This window comes from Pelobates fuscus, chromosome 7, assembly GCF_036172605.1.
Source record: "Pelobates fuscus isolate aPelFus1 chromosome 7, aPelFus1.pri, whole genome shotgun sequence".
Classification (NCBI taxonomy): Eukaryota; Metazoa; Chordata; class Amphibia; order Anura; family Pelobatidae; genus Pelobates; species Pelobates fuscus.
In genome coordinates, this window is record NC_086323.1 from 44,570,321 (window position 1) to 44,592,301 (window position 21,981).

The 21,981-nt window shown below is 40.2% G+C and overlaps 1 protein-coding gene across 1 annotated transcript in view; it reads right to left on the reverse strand.

Moving 5' to 3' along the window:
• The window catches only part of OMA1 (OMA1 zinc metallopeptidase), a 92,854-nt gene that overhangs the window by 56,163 nt on the left and 14,710 nt on the right, over positions 1-21,981 (reverse strand). The window contains exons 4-6 of the mRNA XM_063427231.1: positions 13,930-14,103; positions 12,881-12,988; positions 9,480-9,608 (exon numbers count right to left, since the gene is read on the reverse strand). Coding sequence (XP_063283301.1) covers positions 9,480-9,608; positions 12,881-12,988; positions 13,930-14,103 — 411 coding nt within the window. The remainder of the gene's footprint in view (positions 1-9,479; positions 9,609-12,880; positions 12,989-13,929; positions 14,104-21,981) is intronic.

Sequence of the window (21,981 nt, forward strand, 5' to 3'; positions counted from 1 at the left end):
ATCGGGACTCCTAGTTGTGTAAAAAGTCGTGTCGTAGCCAGGAGGCTACTGGGAGGTAAGAGGTTACTTTCTATGGAAAGAAAGTCATCCAGATAATGAATAATGGTGGGGCATCTACAGGTGTTAAGCAATATCCAACACAACGTCTCGGCAAACATATCAAAAATACGTGGGCTGCTCTTGGAACCGAATGTGAGACGTGTGAAAAAATAATATAACTCTTGCCATTTAACACCATGTAAATGCCACAGGGATGGATGAATAGGGAGTAGCTTAAATGCATTTACTATGTCCGTCTTACTAAGCCAAGCGCCCACTCCTGCTGAGAGGATGGCCGTGATGGCATTATCTATAGTTGCGTATTGCAGCGAAAACTCTTCTGACGGAATAAATGAGTTTAGACTTGGTGTAGATGATGCATGGGGAGCAGAAAGGTCAAGAATCAACCTTTGCTTGTTTGAGGATTTACCCGTGACCAGACCTATGGGGTTAGTTCTCCATACAGCAAAAGGTGGAGAATCAAAAGGGCCAATTACAAACCCTTGGTCAATCTCTTTCTGTATAAGTCGGTCAATAGCGTCAGGATCCGCTATGGCTGTTTGCAAGTTCTTGCATTCTAAGACCCCAGTAGGCATGTGGATAATACCTGTGTGAAATCCTGACGTGAAACCTGACACCAAAAATTCCACTAAGTGTTGAGATAGGTGATCACATAATAACTCTCTCAGCAGTGAGATATCAATAGACGATAAGTACTGCTTGGGGTATAATTTATTTGGGCACATTGCTTTAGAGTGAGCCCAGAAACATAAGGAACAAACAGGAAGCAGCCTACAGGCACTGAACCCGCAAGTGCCTGTATTAAAATTGTTGCAAACCTGCGACTTCCCCAGAAATATAATATCGCGGCCCAATTTATCTTTAATGACCTTGGCTGGTCTCCCGGCCGGTGTCATATTGGGAGGGGGTTAGAAAGTATTTACCTCTGGGATATTGGGACATAGATTTGCTGTGTGCGAATTGGAAGCACAAATGGCACAAGCTGGTGTCTTGAGGCCCGCAAAGTGTCGACAAAAGAGCTCCGTATCCAGCACACTCCAGTCTACTTGATAACTAAACTGGGATAGAGCCGCCGACGCCTTTGTGGCGAAAGCACGGTGGTAGTCGTAAAAAGCCGTACCACCGTACTTGTGCCCCAAATCCACCAGCTTGTGTAGGTACAGATCCAATTCCTCCCTCCTATGGGGATGCACTAAGCATACTACATCCCTGTGGGTCCCAAAAGCCAAGACAAATTCAGGGATTGACAGCTTACGATTCAGTCTGGGGTCCCTAGATTTAAGTACCACTGATATGTCACCATAAGCATATGTCTTATTTTCCAGGACATCTTGGGAGGCAATGAGTAGTGAAACCAAATTTACATCCTTCCCCTCCAAGATGTCCTTTCTCAAATTAGCAGGCACCAAGTGTGCCGGGTTAATAATATGAGGATCTCTAGTACCCGTTGGAACATTACCTGGAGAAGGGCTGGGGACAACCGCCGAGTCACTATTTCCCAGAGCCGTTTGCGACTGCTGTCGGCTATCTGTGTCCATTTTATTGGTAATACGACCTAAAGAGGTCAAGACCGAGGATAATACCGCTTGCAGATCAGAAGACTGACCGCTACTAGACCCTTCATCAGCCCCTGTATTATCAGTTTGCGTGTTCAAAAGTCTATACAATTCGGCTTTCCTAGCCGTAGCTGGGAATGGAATATTCATTTTTCTCAATTCGGCGGTGATCCTAGGAACAGTCCAGGAGCGGAGAGATGAAGGGCTTGCATTGTCGCCTCCTTGAGATGGAGTGACTGATCTAGCCGGTGTGCTAGGTATAGACAGTTCTTCCCCGCCTTCTGGTAATTGTGACATGCTATAAAATAAATTAGAAGTTTTACCCAGGTCAAAATTTCACTGGCTGCTTTAACTAGTGCCAAGCGGCGAAACAATTAAGACGATAGGTGACAGGTGAGGCCCTGCTAGTTGCCAAGCGGCTGTGAGAGGCTCTACCTATGAATTGGCCCGATTGGGGTATGAGGCCATTGACATTATGGTGGGGAGTTGGCCCATCTGTGACAATAACCAGAAAAAAGACAGAATGGGAGTGACAGGTGAGGCCCTCTCTATGCAACCATGCGAGGCGGCTAACTATGATTTGGACCGAGGGGATGTCGTACCTCCGTTTTTAGGATGGGTGTTGGCCTCGCGGGACCACTAACGTAAGGCGTAAAAGGCCAGGAAGAACGTACCTAGAGGCTTCTATGCTTTAATGCCAGTATATAACTAGCTTATGAAAATAGAAGGGGACGGGAATCGTGTGGAAAAAGGACATACCTGTTGAGCCAAGTATTTAGCCGGATAAGGTTATACAGGTGATCTGTAGGTCCTACAAGATTAATAGTGAGTTTAAAATTTAATTTAATTTAATTTAATTTAATAACTATTTAGTGGTTTATCGATATGTACCTCTAAATTCCCTCCTATACCCAAGATACCTACCAGGTAGATTTATCCTAAATAGGAAACTGGAACCAAAAACCCAAAGGTTGCACGGATGGCCTAGCCTATAAATGCAGAAGTTACACGTAAGTCCACCGGCTATGCAAAACCTCAAGTGGCTAGCTTATAACATGATAAAATGATATGTGTAACTGAACGTGTTTTAGAAATTTAATGTGCAACATAAAAAAAAAAAAAAATTACATCATATTGATTGCTATGCAGTATCTAGAATACGGAATGTATCATGCCAGACCTACATGTAATTGGTCTGAATTCAGGTGCAGAGGGCAGTAACCATATCTGCATTAAATACTTAATACTATATGTAACAAAAATATGCTTTAAATTTGCACAATATGTCATAATTAGTAGGACCACAAGGGGCCGACCTAACCCACCTAAACCCAACAATGAAAGTTTTAATGGGCCGTTTAATGAATGAATAACGAGTGTATTGGCATCACAAATGAACATTCCTTTAGCCAGGATACATGTACGTATGATCGAGATATGATTTAAACGAAATCATGCAGAGAAATAGTTCGTAACTTTGCCCAGCGTACGTGCTATCCCGACCGGCAGCCAAAATAATCAAAATTGTGACGAAATGGATGAGCTCCGTATTCTATAGGGTTATCCCAAGATGACGCGGAGCGACCGCGACTGCCGCACGACGGCAGCCGTGACTTACGGTTTGTTGTCAGAAACGGCACTGGTCACCGGGCGCTTATGCAGATAAGCCGATATGCGGATACACCGGGAAGTTAGGACCACTGTGCGAGCTGAACCGGAGTAGTAGGAACAGGTAAGTATATCCACGAGATTCAGCCTGCGAAAAAGGAGATTTGCACGGACCGGAAGTTCGGTTATGCAAATCTCTAGACCTGAGACGGTAGTGAGTGAAGGGCTGGATCTCCTTAAGAAGGGGAACCAAGCCCCTCCCACAACTTCAGGCCCTGCCTTCCATATATATATATATATATATATATATATAGTAGTGTAGATACAGGACACTACAGACTTCCTCAAACTTAAAGGGACACTATAGTCACCTGAACAACTTCAGCTTAATGTGGTTGTTCAGGTGAGAGCTATAGCTCCCTGCAGCCATTCTCATGTAAACACTATATTTTCTGAGAAAATACAGTGTTTACATTGAAAGCTAGGAACACCTCCAGTTGCAGTCACTCAGAGTGAACCAGAGGGACTTCGGAGTAGATGGAGGCATAATATGCCTCTATCCACTCAGATCTGCTGTCAGCAGAGCACAGGGCAGCACTGTGCACAGCATCCTGTGATTGAGTATCTCCTCCCTCTGCATGCAGACACTGAACTTTCCTCATAGAGATTTATTGATTCAATTAATCTCTATGAGGAGATGCTGATTGGCCAGGGCTGTGTTTGAATCATGCTGGCTCTGCCCCTGATCTGCCTCTTTGTCAGTCTCAGCCAATCCTATGGGGAAGCACTGTGATTGGATTAAGCTACCACATGTCAGCAGACTGCTTGTTTTTCTGAATCTAACAGCATGCAGATTTACAGCTTCAGGCTTGAATACAGTAAGATTTTTACTATATTTATGGAGGCATGAGGGGCCCAGGGGGGATAGATAGTGGTGTTAACACTATTGGGTCAGGAATACATGTTTGTGTTCCTGACCCTATAGCGATCCTTTAACCAGATAAATGAACTACCTGAAAACACTATACTAGTAACAGAGTATGTGGAATCCTTATACAGCAATATCCTACATAAGGATGACATTGAGGCCTGCATTCAATTTCTCTCATCCCACAAACCAACACACAAATATGATAGTGAAATTATTGCCCAGCTTATAGAATTCATACTCACACACACAACTATTTCAGTTTTAATAACAATAACTACCTACAAATGACAGGGACAGCGATGGGCACAAAAATGTCACACCAATACACTAACCTTTTCATTTCGGACTTAGAAAACAGATTTTTATGTACACAGCCCCACAAACTATATCCATGTTATCGTTACATCGATGATATTTTTCTAATATGGACAGAAGGAGAAGAAAGTTTTATAAATTATTCAATTCATTCCACCCGTCAATAAACCTTAAAATTAACTTTTCAAATCACAGTGTGAGTTTCTTGGACTGCCACCAATGGCATTCTTCATTCGTCTGTTTACATAAAACCCACAGGCAGGTACAGCTACCTCCACAATTCCAGCTTCCATCCCAATCACACCAAACATGGTATCATCTACAGCCAGGCAATCAGATATCACCACATTTGCTTTGACACAAAATACAGAAATCAGCACCTGAGTACACTGTCAGAGTCATTTAGGCAAAAGGTCAACAAGGAAAGGACAGTATCTAAAAAAATAAAACCTACCCTAAAAACACCACGGGAAAGACTCCTACAATACAAAGAAAAGGAAAACAAAACCAGAATCCTTGTGTCCCTCCACTAGTTACTTACAACCCAACTCTAGAAGGAGTATGTAAAATTATTAAAGAGCTACAACCATTCATTTCAGAGGACCCCACACTCAAAAAAATATTCCCTAAGCCCCCCATACTAGCATTCAAACAACCGCCTAACCTGAGAGAGATTGGTCTGCAGCAAATTGACCACAGAACAGGAGCTCACACAGAATTGCATTGTAAAATGCAACAAATCACTTTGCAAACTGTGTCAACGTATATGTGGCTATTACACAGCCAGACACAGTAACAAATCATACAACATTAAAGGGACACTATAGTCACCAGAACAACTACAGCTTATTGAATTTGCTCTGCTGAGTAGAATCATTACCTTTTTGCTGTAAACACTGTATTTTCAGACAAAAAGGAAGTGTTTACATTACAGCCTAGTGATAACTTCAGTGGCCACTCTTCAGATGTCTGTTAGAGATCCTTCCTGGGTCATGGCTGCCTAAAATGCATCTAAACATTCAGTATCTCCTCCCTCTGCATGCAGACACTGAACTTTCCTCATAGAGATTAATTGATTCAATTCATCTCTATGAGTAGATGCTGATTGGCCAGGGCTGTGTTTGAATCATGCTGGCTCTGCCCCTGATCTGCCCTCTTTGTCAGTCTTCCTATGGGGAAGCATTGTGATTGGATCAGGCTACCACTTCTGATGATGTCAGCAGACTGCTTGTTTTTTTTCTGAGTCTAACAGCATGCAGAGTTACAGCTTCAGGCTCGAATACAGTAAGATTTGTATATTTAGGGAGGCATGAGGGGCTCAGGATGGCTAGATGGTGGTTTTAACACTTTAGGGTCAGGAATACATGTTTGTAGTGATCCTCTAAGGCAGTGTTTCCCAACCCAGTCCTCAAGGCACACCTACCAGTCCAGGATTTAAGGATTACCCAGTTTTGTCTAAGGTGTTTTTAGAAAAAAAAGAAAAAACACCTTAGACAAAACTGGGTAATCCTTAAATCCTGGACTGGTAGGTGTGCCTTGAGGACTGGGTTGGGAAACACTGCTCTAAGGGATCATATCCGTGCACATCTGTATATGTGGTGTACATGATACAGTGTACAGTGTGTGACAAAGGTTGCTACATTAGAATAACTGTCCTTAAGCTGCATCTCAAAATGAATAAACAGACACCCAATCAAGAACCACCAGAAAATGGATATTGTACCCCTGTTGGTCATCACTTCAACCAGACTGGTCACTCCATCCAAAACCTCAGGATTAAAGTTCTTAAACGGAATTTCAAAGACTGAAGAATGAACTAAAGACATTTGAGATGAAAACTATCACATATTTCCACACCAGAAATGAAGGACATTAAGCGTAGACTGTGGCTTTCTCACACACTACCAAAACTTTTTATAAACACACATCTTAATGTGTTATATAGTTCTTTTTCAATATTCTCGCTTTACCTTAATTGGATCAATTTATATACATACATATATGCAGCTATATACTTGCATGCCCAGCTCTGCTGGTTATTTTGGGGGTATTTTTTTCTTTTTAACTAGCTTATTGACTCTTCTCTGGCTATTCTCAGCCAACCAGCACCTTTTACTTTCAGTCACATCTTCTGCTATTTATGACAACCCACTCACCTGTTTGTCCAATAAAAAAAGGTTTCTTTGCATACTGTAATACTATGGTATTTTGGCATATATATATATATATATAATCGTATATACTCGAGTATAAGCCGAGTTTTTCAGCACATTTTTTGTGCTGAAAAACCCCAACTCGGCTTATACTCGAGTCATAGTCTGTATTATGGCAATTTGCATTGCCATAATACAGACTGGGGGCTGGCAGAGCTGTACTTACCTTTCCTGCAGCTCCTGTCAGCTCTCTCCTCCTCCGCGCCGTCCGTTCAGCACCTCGGTCAGCTCCCAGTGTAAATCTCGCGAGAACCGCGGCTCTCGCGAGACTTACACTGGGAGCTGACAGAGGGAGGTGCAGAGACCGCGCGGAGGAGGAGAGAGCTGACAGGAGCTGCAGGAAAGGTAAGTACAGCTCTGCCAGCACCCCTCTCCCCCCCACTGAACTACCAATGACACTGGACCACCAGGGAAGGAGCCCCCCTCCCTGCTATGTATCAAGCAGGGAGGGGGGACGAAAAAAATATATAATTTAAAAAAAAAATTAATAATAATTAAATAATAAATAATAATTAAAAAAAATAATAATAATATATATAAAAAAAAATAATAATAATAATATATTAAATGCCCACCCCCACCAACACATACACAAACACACACTGCATCACACACACTCACACTTCATTCATATACACACACTGCATCACACACACTCACACTTCATTCATATACACACACTGCACTCATACACACACACACTGCACTCACACACACACACACTGCACTCACACACACACACACTGCATTCATTATATACACACACTGTAAATAAATATTCAATTAATATAATTTTTTTTAGGATCTAATTTTATTTAGAAATTTACCAGTAGCTGCTGCATTTCCCACCCTAGTCTTATACTCGAGTCAATAAGTTTTCCCAGTTTTTTGGGGTAAAATTAGGGGCCTTGGCTTATATTCGGGTCGGCTTATACTCGAGTATATACGGTATATATATATATATACACATATATAAATAATGTCATAATTTCCCCTCTAATTTACCTTCAATGTAGCATGAACAACTTTTCTAATCTTTCTTCTCAACCAAGTTAAAACTAACAATTCATATGCCAATGGGTAATTCTTGATACTGAGAGAATTAACCTTAGGTAAATGTAAAATAATGGACACTGATGAAAAATGACTATCTTCTAGTACTTATCGGAACCGATAACTGCAGAAAATACACACACAAAAGCCCCAAAAAAACAAAAACCTTCATGAGTTTACATAACATTTAGTGTATTTAGCACTGCCTCAGCAGATAAAACTAGATTGTTATCCAGCCTTGACATTTTTCACAGTGACCCAACCAGATCTACCAGTAAAGCGATGTCATATTTATGTGAAGCATTATTGACGTTTTACACGCAAGCAGTCAATAATAGTTTTACAAAGGGCATCCGTACGTGCAAGTACTTTGTTTCACAGTTGCCATGCAACGGAACACAGTGTTGATAGTGTGAAACCCTGGGTTCGTCCCACTCACTTAAATGAATGCCAAGGTGTGGATAGCAATAATTGCCAATTATTTCCTTAGTATTTCCAAATGTCACCTTACTGGAAATAATACCTTAGGCTGACCTTTTTTGGGGAGTCATTTTGACTTTAAAACACACTTTCGTCTCAGTAGATTATATGAGCATAACCATAACCCCACTGCAGTGGCTAAATATGGATCAAACTATAATATTTTTATATTGTCAAATCGCTGCCTAGCTGCAGTCCCACCTATCTACCTGGGTTCTGGATACAATATCGGAACACTAATCAATAACCGCAGACAGTTTAGACTTTTAGCATAACCTTTTTTTTATTTTTTAAATAAAGTTAGGACGTGGACAGCACATTCTGTTTAATGAGCTGTGAAACATTTACTTCTGCCTATTCCCTACTGACGCAGATAAGTCTATTTTGTTTATTGCAGGTGCATGGCTTCACAATAAGCACAATATGTAAATCATATGGATTTAGTGCAGGAGATTTTAAAAAAATATTCGGGAACTACCCCCAGCACCTGTGACATTGGCAGCCCAGAACTCGGTTTCCTGGAAATGCCCTCTGAGCCCTTTACATTTTCCAGTCATAGGTTTCGCTGGGAGAAGACTTTGATTGGACCCCGGCGTGGCTCCCTTGATGTCCTGGCCCTGGATTAGCGTTTATCTTGAGGGCCATGCAGAATAATACCGATAGGTCATTATTCTATATCATACAAGAAAGGGTTGATGAAGCCCTTTTACAATAAAGTATTTGGCCAGGAAAGATACTTTTGCCAAATAGCTAGTTTTCAATACATCCTGGTGAGTTATTACCCAACTTCATGGTACTCATTTTATTGATCTCTGAAAGATGAAATGCTGAGATGACCAAGCGAGGAATCGAACCAATGACTGAGATTCTGCAGTTCGCTTTAATAAACATTGAGAAACATCTCGGGCAATAATACATCTTTGCATGATGGAAAATACTAATGGAACTGTGTGTCCCATAAACCTCTACTGATCACAAATTAATCAGATATGCACAGTGATCCTCTTAAAATCAATAGAAATGGCCAGGATTAACCAATGTCACGGAGGAAGCTGCAGGTTTGCTGCAAAGAGAGGAAAAGTGCAGAACGCGTGTGTCTCTTACATTTGCCTTTGTAGTTTTTTTATGTGCTATCTCCATAAAGCATTAAAAAGGGATCCAACTGCTATCTGGTGTTTTCTTTCAATCATATCCTAACCAAATAAATTCCTAGATCAGGAAAAGAGGGGAAGGAGATCAGCAGCTGCTTGTATGTATTCTTACCTCTTTTAATTTGGAGTGAATCCATTGACCAACAATTGCCAGGCTGTCCATTGGACAAAGAGCCCAGATCAGGGCAAGAGAAATGAGAAGCAGGAAGTCCAAAAAGTGGGTCACACTACCCATCTCGGCCTAAAACAAATAAAAGAAAGCTCTCACCATTACTATATAATAATTACAAACGTGTAGTGTGTGCACAAATACATTTGTTAAAAAAAAAACTCAGGGCAACGGATGATTATCTTGTTTTGTAAATTAGTCAAATAAGGGCTAATTTTAAAACCTGCCTTTCAGACAAAAGCAACAGATCAGAAATATTAATTTAACAAAAGGTTACATTTAATATATGGTCTGCTCAGAAGAACAATGTTGGGTTTTAAAGATCGAAATATTGAGTTACGTGTGTGTGTGCGTTTAAATTAGAATTCAAAACAGGCACAGAAATGCCTTACTGTGCAAAGCATGGTTATATTCATACATACATACAATATTATGATACATACAATATTGTTTTTTTGCACAGTGTTTGGAGCCCTTTAAACAGAACAAAGCATTTGTGGATTGCTGGGAGAGGAATCAATGAAGCTTTGAAAGCTCCCCAATCTTTTCTTTATCGCTGACGCACCATCTTGTTGGCTATTAAAGCCTTAGACAAATATATACCACTCAGAGACCACTGCAGCCAGCAGAACTGTGAACTTGATACTGATATACAGCCGATGATTTAAAGAATGCCAGCACAATTCACCTTTCTAGTGTGTAAGGTAGTAATAAGCTCTGGTAGGCTGAACCCAACAGCGTGTGCAGTCATTCAGTTCTGGCTGGTGCAGCAATAAAATATGTTAACATAGGAACAAGAGCCAGGCAACTTTATTTCCGAGATACGGGCCTTACTGAATTGTATAAACCAGATGTCGTTTTATACAATTGATGGAAGTGTTCCACAGCTGTCAATATTCCTACTTACTACATTGGGGTTTATCAACTAAAGTGAGAATTGTGGAGCATTGACAAAGGAAATGCAAATATTACATCAAACGGGTTAAACAGAAAAACTCTACAACCTAACTATTTTCCCATGTTGCTAATTGAGGCCTGAAATTTGCGAACTCCTTGGCAGGGCTTTAGACTTCCTAATTTAGCGGTTAAATCCCAACGAAACTTGTCTTGGGTTGTTTTTTTTTTAACATGCCATTGGTCCTTTTTTGGGTTCAAGCTACAAGAGCTTTTATCATATTTATTCCATCTGAATACCACACTGCACACATTACATTAGGGTCAGAATTTTTCCTAGCAGAAGCACTATAGTGTCAGGAAAACGAACTTGTTTTCCCGGCACTATAGCTTCCCTCTTTGTCAAGGCTTCCCTCCCCCCACCACTCCTGTGGTGCAGAAGGGGTAAGGCCAGCAGGGAAGACCTAATGCGCATGCGCAGCACTGGCCACACTGGCATTAGGATCTTCCCATAGGAAAGCATTAATCAATGCTTTCCTGTGGGGATTCTGGTGACGCTGGAAGTCCTTATGCATAACATGAGGAAGTCCAGCGTCGTTTAGACGACCAAAAGTCATATTAGAACCTGGAAGTCCCTACCAGACAGCCACTAGAGGAGGACTTAACCCTAGCAGGTAATTATTGCAGTTGATAAAAACTGCAATAATTACATGCTCAGGATTAAGGGTGATGGGAGTTTGCACACAGGCAACTTCAATGAGCTGCAGAGGTGTGGGTGCCTACAGTGTTACTTTAAGTTGTTGCAAAATTACAACACCCATGATGCTTTGCCAGCCTTTAGTGTGGCATAGCATTTGGCCACCCCTGGTTTTGAGTAACCCAACACTTTCTGTTCGGTTCTTAAAAGGAATCTCCAGTGCCAGGAAAACAATCAGTTTTCCTGGCACTGCAGGTTCCCTCTCCCTCCCACCCCCCAATCCCCGGTTACTGAAGGGGTGAAAACACCTTCAGTCACTTACCTGAGGCAGCGACAATGTCCCTCGTCGCTGTCTCCTCCTCCGCGCCGCTCCTCCTACTGATTCCGTCGGCCGGTGGGTGAGACTGATCCCGCCCACCGGCCAGGTAGACCTATTGCGTATTACCGTGCCCCATAGGAAAGCATTGAAAAATAATTTCAATGCTTTCCTATGGGGAAATGAGCGACGCGGGAGGTCTTCACACAGCGTGAGGACGTCCAGCGATGCTCTAGCACAGATAATCTGTGCTATGAAGGAGGAAGTGACCTCTAGTGGCTGTCAAATAGACAGCCACTATAGGTGGAGTTAACCCTGCAAGGTAATTATTGCAGTTTATAGAAAACTGCAATAATTACACTTGCAGGGTTAGGAGTAGTGGGAGTTGGCACCCAGACCACTCCAATGGGGAGAAGTAATCTGGGTGCCTGGAGTGTCCCTTTAAGTACAGGTATGCAATTTCAGGACTTTAAATAGATCAGCATCAAGCAGCCACATAAATCCCATGTGAAGCAAAGAGTATAATTTCATGCACATTAAGGTTCAGTCACCACCCTGAGCGTATTCCCAGATCATTTAAAGCTGCTGTAACATGCAATGTCCACAATCATAGAGAGGTATTCTGTTGAGAGTAGGGAAGGCACAATTATTGATCTCACAGCGGTTTCATCATTCACCACTTGCCTGGAATGGACAGCATGAAAATAGATTATTGCAATAAAATGATCCAATTAGATTTTTATAGCCAGGGTCAATGCATGAACTGGAGACCCAGAAGAGGGGAGGAAATGTCGGCAATTTCTCTATCATATATAAACACTTCTTATAATAAAATGTAGAGTTGCGACGCAAGCGAAGAGTATTGGTTTATCTCATATTACAGCGTTTCTTTATATGAGCTTATTTATTGCATGTCTCAGAGGTAACCAACCTCATGCTGATGAGTTGCATTAACAATGAAACAGCTGTCCACGAGTGGTTCACTGGTTTTGCATCTCTTGCTGAGCTGTGTTTCAAAGCCGTTGTATACAGCAAACATAAACAAAGGAATCCATGTTAAAAATGGAATAATGAGGCAAAAACGTATTCTTTGTTGAACTAATCTGCACATGTCCACCCAGAATCCTTTGCAGCAGTAACATCTCTGTTGGAAAAGCAAGTCTTGTGGCTTCAATGGTGTGTGCAGATCTGTATTTAACAATGTATTGAATATTCATTTCATATATAACCCACAATCTTTAATGCCTAGTTGCACCCTAGGAATTTTGGTATTGCACCCATCCTAAATTCACATAATGTAAATGAGATCTTAGTACACATACATTGCAGAATAGAATATATTCCAGGCTTTTAACTTTAGTATAACTACAATATAGTAATATGAGTAAGCGGTATGTGTAATATTTGGTTCACGGGGTTAATAACATTTAAACTTACTGTATGGTCAAGAACAGCATGAGCCAATTCATGTGCCAGAATAAAGGAGAGTTGGTGTGTATCTGCCACAGCATTGAGCATGCCGGTGAATACAAAGATCTGCCCATTCTGTAAGGTAAAACAGAAGAAACACGCTACAAATATACCCATATGGTGAAATTACTGTGTTACTGTCAACACAGCTAACAGGAACTTGGACAGTGGACAACACATCTGAGAAGACCATCAGTTACATCTCCTAATATAATGACCAATCCATATGAACATATCTTATAAAAACACAGACCTTTATAAAATAACATTATAAATGCTTTCTTTTTTTATGATCAACCAGAAGTGGGTCTTTGAACAATGGGTACATAACCCAAAGCCCTTTAGCATCTCTTGGTCCACAACTTCTTGCATCTTGGCAACTTCTAGCAACAGACCAGCAGGAGCTATTTAGTCACATTAAAATTACTAAATCCCTCTGTGCTCTATAACTGTGGTATTCCAACCGCAGTTAAAGATTACTGGTCACCAACAGAACCTTCAAACAATAACAAGAGAGTTTGTGTGAAACATCTATATTATATAAAAAAAAAAAAAACAAGGAACAAAAAAGACAGAAAAGTTTTGTGTCCAAAACGAACCTTTATCAACGTTGATAAAAGCTGGTTGTGGTGTTCAAACATCACAGTTAAAATGTATGCAACATTGTATAAAAAAAAATAAAAAAATTCTTACAGCAATAAACTGTAGGTCCAAAGAGCAATCTGAGAAAACAGTGGTCATTAAGCCGGTGTGCAATAAACTATTGACCGATCGGAAATAGACACACAAAAGGGGAAAAAAAGGTCTAAAGATTTTGGACCTTATTTGTATATATTAAAAATCTGACTCTGATTCTATAAAGGATAGTGAGTGCAAAATGGTTTATACAAGGCTGTACGAACACAAACAAACTCACATACACATATATACATAAACACATGAAAGCACTGAGTTGCATTTTCTGTATAATAAACTCCAACCACCTACCTTAATAATATATTCATATTTTTTCTTACCTGCATCACAGCAGCATTTATTTCTGACTTCTCTACAACGTGAACGACCCACTCCATCTTCGACACCTCTGGTAGGTCACCGTTGCAAGCGATAAGATGGTCTACAATTTTCTGGACAAGCTGATAACGTGGATCTTCCTTGGGAAGCATAATATCCTTATACTCTTCAATCAGCTGAAAAGGTAACAAAAATAAAAAGATATGGACAATCTGGAAAAGTGCAACTCTGCACATTGGGTTCTTTAATCCTACTTCTATTTTAAACGATATATCTGTATTTGGTTTGCGGCTCTTTGGGGGATAAACTGTGCTGGCTGCGTCTTTGAAGCAGGAGAACCTAAAAGGATATTCCCCTATAACCTAAGTCAGTTTTATCTTTGAGAGGGAATTACAATGAAGGGGAGATTTAACGAGTAAGGAACATTCAAAGCACACAGAGCTATGCGTTTTGTCATGCCGCTGTCAAAATAAATAATTGCTTCCATCGTTTGTTCCAGGTAGATAATATACAGCTTGCTGCAAACTAGGTTTTCTTGTGTATGAGATAGTATTTAAAGTAACCCCAACCAATATTTTGAAGCTTTATAATTTTTTTCTGCTTTAAATTCAGAGGATTAATGGAAATTCCAATTCTGGGCTTAAATGAATCTGGCGCACATACTACATGATTTCTTTAAAAACCACTGGAGCATTTTTACTTACATCATGATAAAATCTTTATAGTGGGCCTGTTAACAATACATACTACATTAATATTATTGTTTATTATAAAGCGCAAACATATTTTGCAGTGCGGTACAATAGGTGGGCAAAACATACAAGAACTGGCAATATGACCAATTTGACAAATAGAAAGGTGAGAAACCTATGACTTCACAACATAAAGGAAACGGGATTAAACTACACAAAAATGAGTAAAGTACTTTCTAGTCAATATAAAAATAAATTGCTGGTGTATAGTCTTGTAAACACTAAAATAACTAGAAGGAATAGCTCAGATTAAGGAAGACAAACAGTAGAAGTGACAGGGGAAAGAAGTTAATTAGTAAGAAGTACATTTGAAAAAGCAATATTCTTTTCTTTCAGCATACAAATGTTACACACACATGATAAGTAGTTATAATCGGTATTTACAGATGAAAATGAAGGAAAGGGACCTCAGTTAAGAAAAAGGATAAATTAGTCATTTATTACACGTGAGTTTACAGAGGAAGAGGTTCTATTTCAACTGTCAAAAGTAAAGACAAATAAGTCAATGGGACCTGATGGAATACACCCAAAGCTATTAAAATAGCTCAGTGGTGTACTAGCAAAACCATTAACAGATTTATGTAACCAATCATTGTTAACAGGAGTAGTCCCAGAAGATTGGAAGTTAGCGAATGTTGTGCCCATTCACAAGAAAGGTAATAGGGAGGAGTCGGGCAACTATAGGCCAGTAAGCCTTGCTTCAGTAGTGGGGAAAGTGATGGAAACCATGTTAAAGGATAGGATTGTTGAACATCTAAAAACACATGGATTTCAAGATCAGAGACAACATGGGTTTACTTCAGGGAGATCATGCCAAACTAATCTTATTGATTTTTTTGATTGGGTAACTAAAATTATAGATCAGGGTGGTGCAGTAGACATTGCTTACCTAGATTTCAGTAAGGCTTTTGACACTGTTGCACATAGAAGGCTTATCAGTAAACTGCAATCTTTGAGTTTGGATTCCAATATTGTTGAATGGGTAAGGCAGTGGCTGAGTGACAGGCAACAGAGGGTTGTAGTCAATGGAGTATATTCGAAGCTTGGGCTTGTCACCAGTGGGGTACCTCAGGGATCTGTACTTGGACCCATTCTCTTTAATATTTTTTATTAGTGATATTGCAGAAGGTCTTGATGGTAAGGTGTGTCTTTTTGCGGATGATACTAAGATATGTAACAGGGTTGATGTTCCAGGAGGGATAAGCCAAATGGCAAATGATTTAGGTAAACTAGAAAAATGGTCAGAGTTGTGGCAACTGACATTTAATGTGGATAAGTGCAAGATAATGCATCTTGGACGTAAAAACCCAAGGGCAGAGTACAGAATATTTGATAGACTCCTAACCTCAACATCCGAGGAAAGGGATTTAGGGGTGATTATTTCTGATGACTTAAAGGTAGGCAGACAATGTAATAGAGCAGCAGGAAATGCTAGCAGAATGCTTGGTTGTATAGGGAGAGGTATTAGCAGTAGAAAGAGGGAAGTGCTCATGCCATTGTACAGAACACTGGTGAGACCTCACTTGGAGTACTGTACACAGTACTGGAGACCATATCTTCAGAAGGATATTGATACCTTAGAGAGAGTTCAAAGAAGGGCTACTAAACTGGTTCATGGATTGCAGGATATAACTTACCAGGAAAGGTTAAAGGATCTTAACATGTATAGCTTGGAGGAAAGACTAGACAGGGGGGATATGATAGAAACATTTAAATACATAAAGGGAATCAACACAGTAAAGGAGGAGACTAAATTTAAAAGAACCACAACAAGAGGACATAGTCTTAAATTAGAGGGGCAAAGGTTTAAAAATAATACCAGGAAGTATTACTTTACTGAGAGGGTAGTGGATGCATGGAATAGCCTTCCATCTGAAGTGGTAGAGGTTAACACAGTAAAGGAGTTTAAGCATGCGTGGGATAGGCATAAGGCTATCCTAACTATAAGATAAGGCCAGGGACTAATGAAAGTATTTAGAAAACTGGGCAGACTAGATGGGCCGAATGGTTCTTATTTGCCGTCACATTCTATGTTTCTATGTTTCTATGTAACTCCTCTTTCTTTGCTGCTTGCCTCCAAGGTAAGTCTTTTCCAATTACAGACCTAGTTTATTATATATATTACTTCTATTGTTTTAAATATATTTTAATTTTGCAAAACTTTTTTATTTGAGCGGTTATTCATGTAACCCCTTTCATATTTATTTTTATTTTTATTCTTCTCCGGGTTCGCCCCAGGTTTAGTTTTACAGCTTCTTCTGTCCGATCTAACTACGCCGGTGGCCGTGGCATGGCACTCGCAGCAGTTTTCCCCTTAATAGCTTCACACAAGTCATACGATTGACGCGCAGTCTCTGCCTCTCTTGTCAGTGCTGGTGGCCATTTTAGTGCAGAAAATTTTGACACTTGTTGGATTTCCACGCTTTTCAGTTCTGCCACTCAAGCGAAACACTGTTCCAAGCTCATCAGCATACAGTTTCTGGCTCGTTCAGAGGATTGTTTTTTTTTCGCTTTTAGAGCAAGTACTTTTTCCAGGCAACTACTATATGTTGGCTCTTCACCTACATTAGCTTCTATCCTGTAATAACAGTTTGGGGGTTTTGTCTTCGCCAAATACTGAGGGTAAGTCCCTCTTTCCTTTAGTATAATTTACAGGGTGACGCCACTCTTATTCTTAGATAGGTGAACCACCAGATGGTTTCACTAACACAATCAGAAGCTCATTATAAACCGGATCAAGTAACGGTGTCCCATATCCCCGAAGATGTCCCAACCCGAACGAAACGCCTAGGTTTATTACACTCTACTTTGTACACTACACGCTTTCATTGTTTTTATTTCTGATTATTTTTTTACCTTTGATTCCAGTTGTAACTGGTTCTTTCGTGAGATCCACTTTTGGTGGATATATACCTGATTTTACCTCTCTTTTATTGAACATGGAATATACCCCTTTGGGGAGACAGGCCTGTATATATTATTTTTTTGTGAGTCCGATGCTTCCTTACTATATTACACCATATGCAGTCAGTTTTTCTTCTCTATTTTAGTTTGTTTTCGCTATTTTTTTTATTTTATCCTGTATTGTATTGAAGGTTATTCTTATTTTCACTTGTGTGCTTCATTCATTAGCGCTTTCTTTTCATATACTTCAAGTATATACTGTTTGTTTACTCCTATGGACATCTGGAATGGGAATGCTATTTTTGCTTCTCAACTGCATTTCATACTGGAGTTAAACGCCAGCCTCAACAGGGGCGCAATATGCTCTGACCTCTCTACCGGGAACTGATTGCAGGTTCTTCTATGATCCACAGTTTCGCCAAAGAGACTTACAACTGTTCATTGGTACTACAGAAGACAACATTTCGGTGGTCCGCTGTTTACATCTCCTTAGAGTATCCTGCGCAAAACTACTCTGTTTTCCCGAGAGAACTACATCAGTTTTGCCTGGACAAGAACCTTTTTGTTTGACCAGACTATCTTCCTGGTTCAGACAATCTTGTCGCAGACTGGTTTTCTTGCCAGCGGAGAGAATCCAGGGATTGGCAAGTGAATCCTCACATATTTCGAGGACCACACATCTTAGACCTTCGCATTCTTCAGCTGTTTGACGGATCCCATCTGTCTTGCAGTTGACACCTTCCTTCAATTGTGGCCAATGACCAGAGTTTACACTTTTCCACCGTGCCATGATTCCTCGCACTCTTCATCATCTCAAAACTATTTAAGTCAAGATAACACTTGTAACTTTTCTGAAGAGAGCCCAGCCATGGTTTCCCAATCTCCTAGAGATGTCAGTGAATTACCCCACTATTGCCTCTAACCTACAATCTTTTCAGGGATTCAACATGGAACTTTCACCCACTCGCCCTCAAAGCTACCTTCCTCTCATGGCCTGGATTGTTTCAGGGTATCCTGGAATGTCTCAGGACATTCTGATACTGCTCAAGAGCTCTTATGGGATTCATGGTCTCCCGGGACAAGACGTTCCTATCTCTCTGTGCAGTGCATCTTGGATAGCTGGTGTGTGGAAAGGGATATTGATCCCTTTTCAACGTCTCTAATTAACATTTTGAATTTTTTTTATTGCCACTTTTCGATTAGTGTCTTACAGGTCTCTTAATGGGATTTGTTACACTTTTTCTGCAGCACATGTTCCTGTTGAGGATTCCTCTGTGGGCAGACATTGATCCATCTGCAGACTCGTACGCAGCATTTGTCTTGCTAGTCCTCCTGTTCCTAAATATACCTGATTTTGTAATGCTGCACAAGTTTTTACTTTTTGGAGACATGGCTTTCCAACGCTGAACCCTTTCCTACATCAGCTATCAGTCAAATTGCCCCTACTTCTTTGTTTAATTTATTTTCAGAGGGTACCTGACATTCAAGCTTTTGACATTTACGCTATTGTCTTTACACCCGAGGGAGTACGTTTCTCAATTATTCGGCGCACAAAAGCTACTTCCACTTAGTTCTCTGTATAGTTTGTTGCATTCAACAATACATTTCTTGTACGACATCTCTCCAGGCCCAATTTTTTATTTTATTATTTTTGTCTTCACATACCTGTTTTGTGCCCCACAATTGCTCGTTGGATTAAGTGGCTTCTCACTATGGCGGGTATAGATTCCTGTTTTGGAGTTCACTCAGACAGATGTACGAACACTTCCACCGTCTTAATTGCTGACGGCTTCCTTTCAGACATTTTGCCTTCTCCTGATTGGTCGAGGGAGTTTACTTTACATACCTTCTATTCAGGTAAAATTCTAGCATCAGTGACCGGGTTCTGCTAGGAAACCTTGGGTCCTGGCATTCATGTGGATGTTACTTTGCCACATACCAGCAACCTAGAGATTACAGTAGACCATGTACAACCAACCCTTCATGGCAATGGTATTCCCTGATGGCCTCTTTCAGCATGATAATGCACCCTGTCACACTGCAAAAATTGGAATGGTTTAAGGAACATGAAAAAGGTGTTGCCTTGGTCTCCAAATTCCTCAGATAATGTATCCACTTAGCCATGAAATCTCCATAGACGGAGGAGAAACTAATCGCAGAAGAGAGGGAGTAACTTCATACTTATGTCCAACAAGCTCATATAGTTGTTGTCCACATACTTTTCACTATATAGTGTACGAGGATGTTACATTCTGCTCCCCATTCACACTTTATTTTAATATTTTGTCTCCTTAGTTGACGAGTGTGACACCCCTGGTTAAGAGGGTTTGAGACACTTCACTATAGACATGAAGAAAGTCCCTTTATAAGGGACTTTGTTTATAATTTCACCATGGTGAGTTGCTTTTGAATCCACAGGGAATATTTTAAGTATTTTCTTTTATTATCCAAACATGTTCTGTAACACTTACTGCTTGATCCAACTATTAAAAACCTGGTGCAAATACATTTTTAAGTATATTTGTTAGCACATTAATGGCGTGCTGTTTTACTAGTTTGGGTTTGAAAAATGTTACTTTTTCCCTTTGTTCGCACAAAAGTGGTTCTTTTAAAATTCATTAGCTTTTCATCAAGGAGAATTGTTCACAGCTGGCACTTAACAACGCAAGTGCAAGATCCATTTTATATTCCTTAAGTAGATGACAGACTAATTCCCCCTTTACTTATACGCAAGCGGCAATAATATTAATACAAATAACAAAAAGAAAAAAAAAATGGAGACAGGACATCGAAGTAATATCACTAAAATGGAAACTAATCCCCGTGTGCATTCTTGAAAAACTGTTTTATTCACCAAAATGTCACACGCGGTAAATAGACAATGAAAATTCAGCATTTAGGACAAAATAAGAGAGTTGGAGAGTTTTTACAAGTGAAACCTTTTAACTAGTCCAAGTGCTCTGTTTGTGTACTATGGGTCACTAGGCACATCCTTATTGGCATGGGATTATAGTTTATTATTTGTAGTTGTTTTGGTGACTATAGTGTCCCTTTAACATCAAATATTGTATTTCATAACCGTTGTACATGTAACAAAAAATATACACAATAGTAAATATACATAAAACACCAGATGTAACTTATGGACAGTGATGGTAATGAACATATAGGGCACTAACCCCAAGCGCATATACCCGCATGGCGGATCTGCTTTGGAGTGATTTGCAAATAGTTGTAATTATGTACAACCAGAACAAAGACAGACGGAAGACTTCCTTGTACAATAGTAAATGCAATAAGCTTTCTTGGTCATGGTGTGTCCTATTTAGAGTTAGTAAATAACCCTCACTTTGGTAAATAAACCAACAGGTGATACTCAAAAAATTAGAATATCGTGCAAAAGTTCATTTATTTCAGTAATGCAACGTAAAAAGGGAAACTAAAATATGAGATAGACGCATTGCATGCAAAGCAAGATAGTTCAAGACGTGATTTGTCATAAGTGCGATGATTATGGCTTACAGCTCATGAAAACCCCAAATCCACAATCTGTTGTATTAGAATATTGTGAAAAGGTGCAGTATTCTAGCCGTATATTAGTTTCCCCTTTTACGTTGCATTACTGAAATAAATTAACTTTTGCACGATATTCAAATTTTTTTAAATATCACCTGTACATGAAAAGAGTGCTAAGATGGGAGACCTGCCCTGTGGTCTCCCTCTGGGGTTGTGCTTCACAGTGAGACAAGAAAAAAAAAATGGACATCCCCAAATGGATAACAGCCTTAGCGCCATTAGTTTTCCTAACTTTTGACTGTGACGCTGCACGTCACAAAAACTGCACATGCCGAATTCAGGCCATCCTGAAGGTTGAGATGCGTGTACCATAAACATAGAAACATAGAATGTGATGGCAGATAAGAACCATTCGGCCCATCTAGTCTGCCTAATTTTCTAAATACTTTCATTAGTCCCTGTCCTTATCTTATAGTTAGGATAGCCTTGTGCCTATCCCACGCATACTTAAACTCCTTTACTACCCTTTACATCCACTACCCTCTCAGTAAAGTAATACTTCCTGATATTATTTTTAAACCTTTGTCCCTCTAATTTAAGACTATGTCCTCTTGCTGTGGTACCGTATATACTCGAGTATAAGCCGAGTTTTTCAGCACATTTTTTGTGCTGAAAAACCCCAACTCGGCTTATACTCGAGTCAATTGTCTGTATTATGGCAATTTGCATTGCCATAATACAGACTGGGGGCTGTGGGGGCTGCAGAGAGATGTTACTTACCTCTCCTGCAGCTATCTCCTCCTCCGCCGGTCCGTTCAGCTCTTCTGTCAACTCACAGTGTAAATCTTGCGAGAGCCGCGGCTCTCGCGAGATTTACACTGG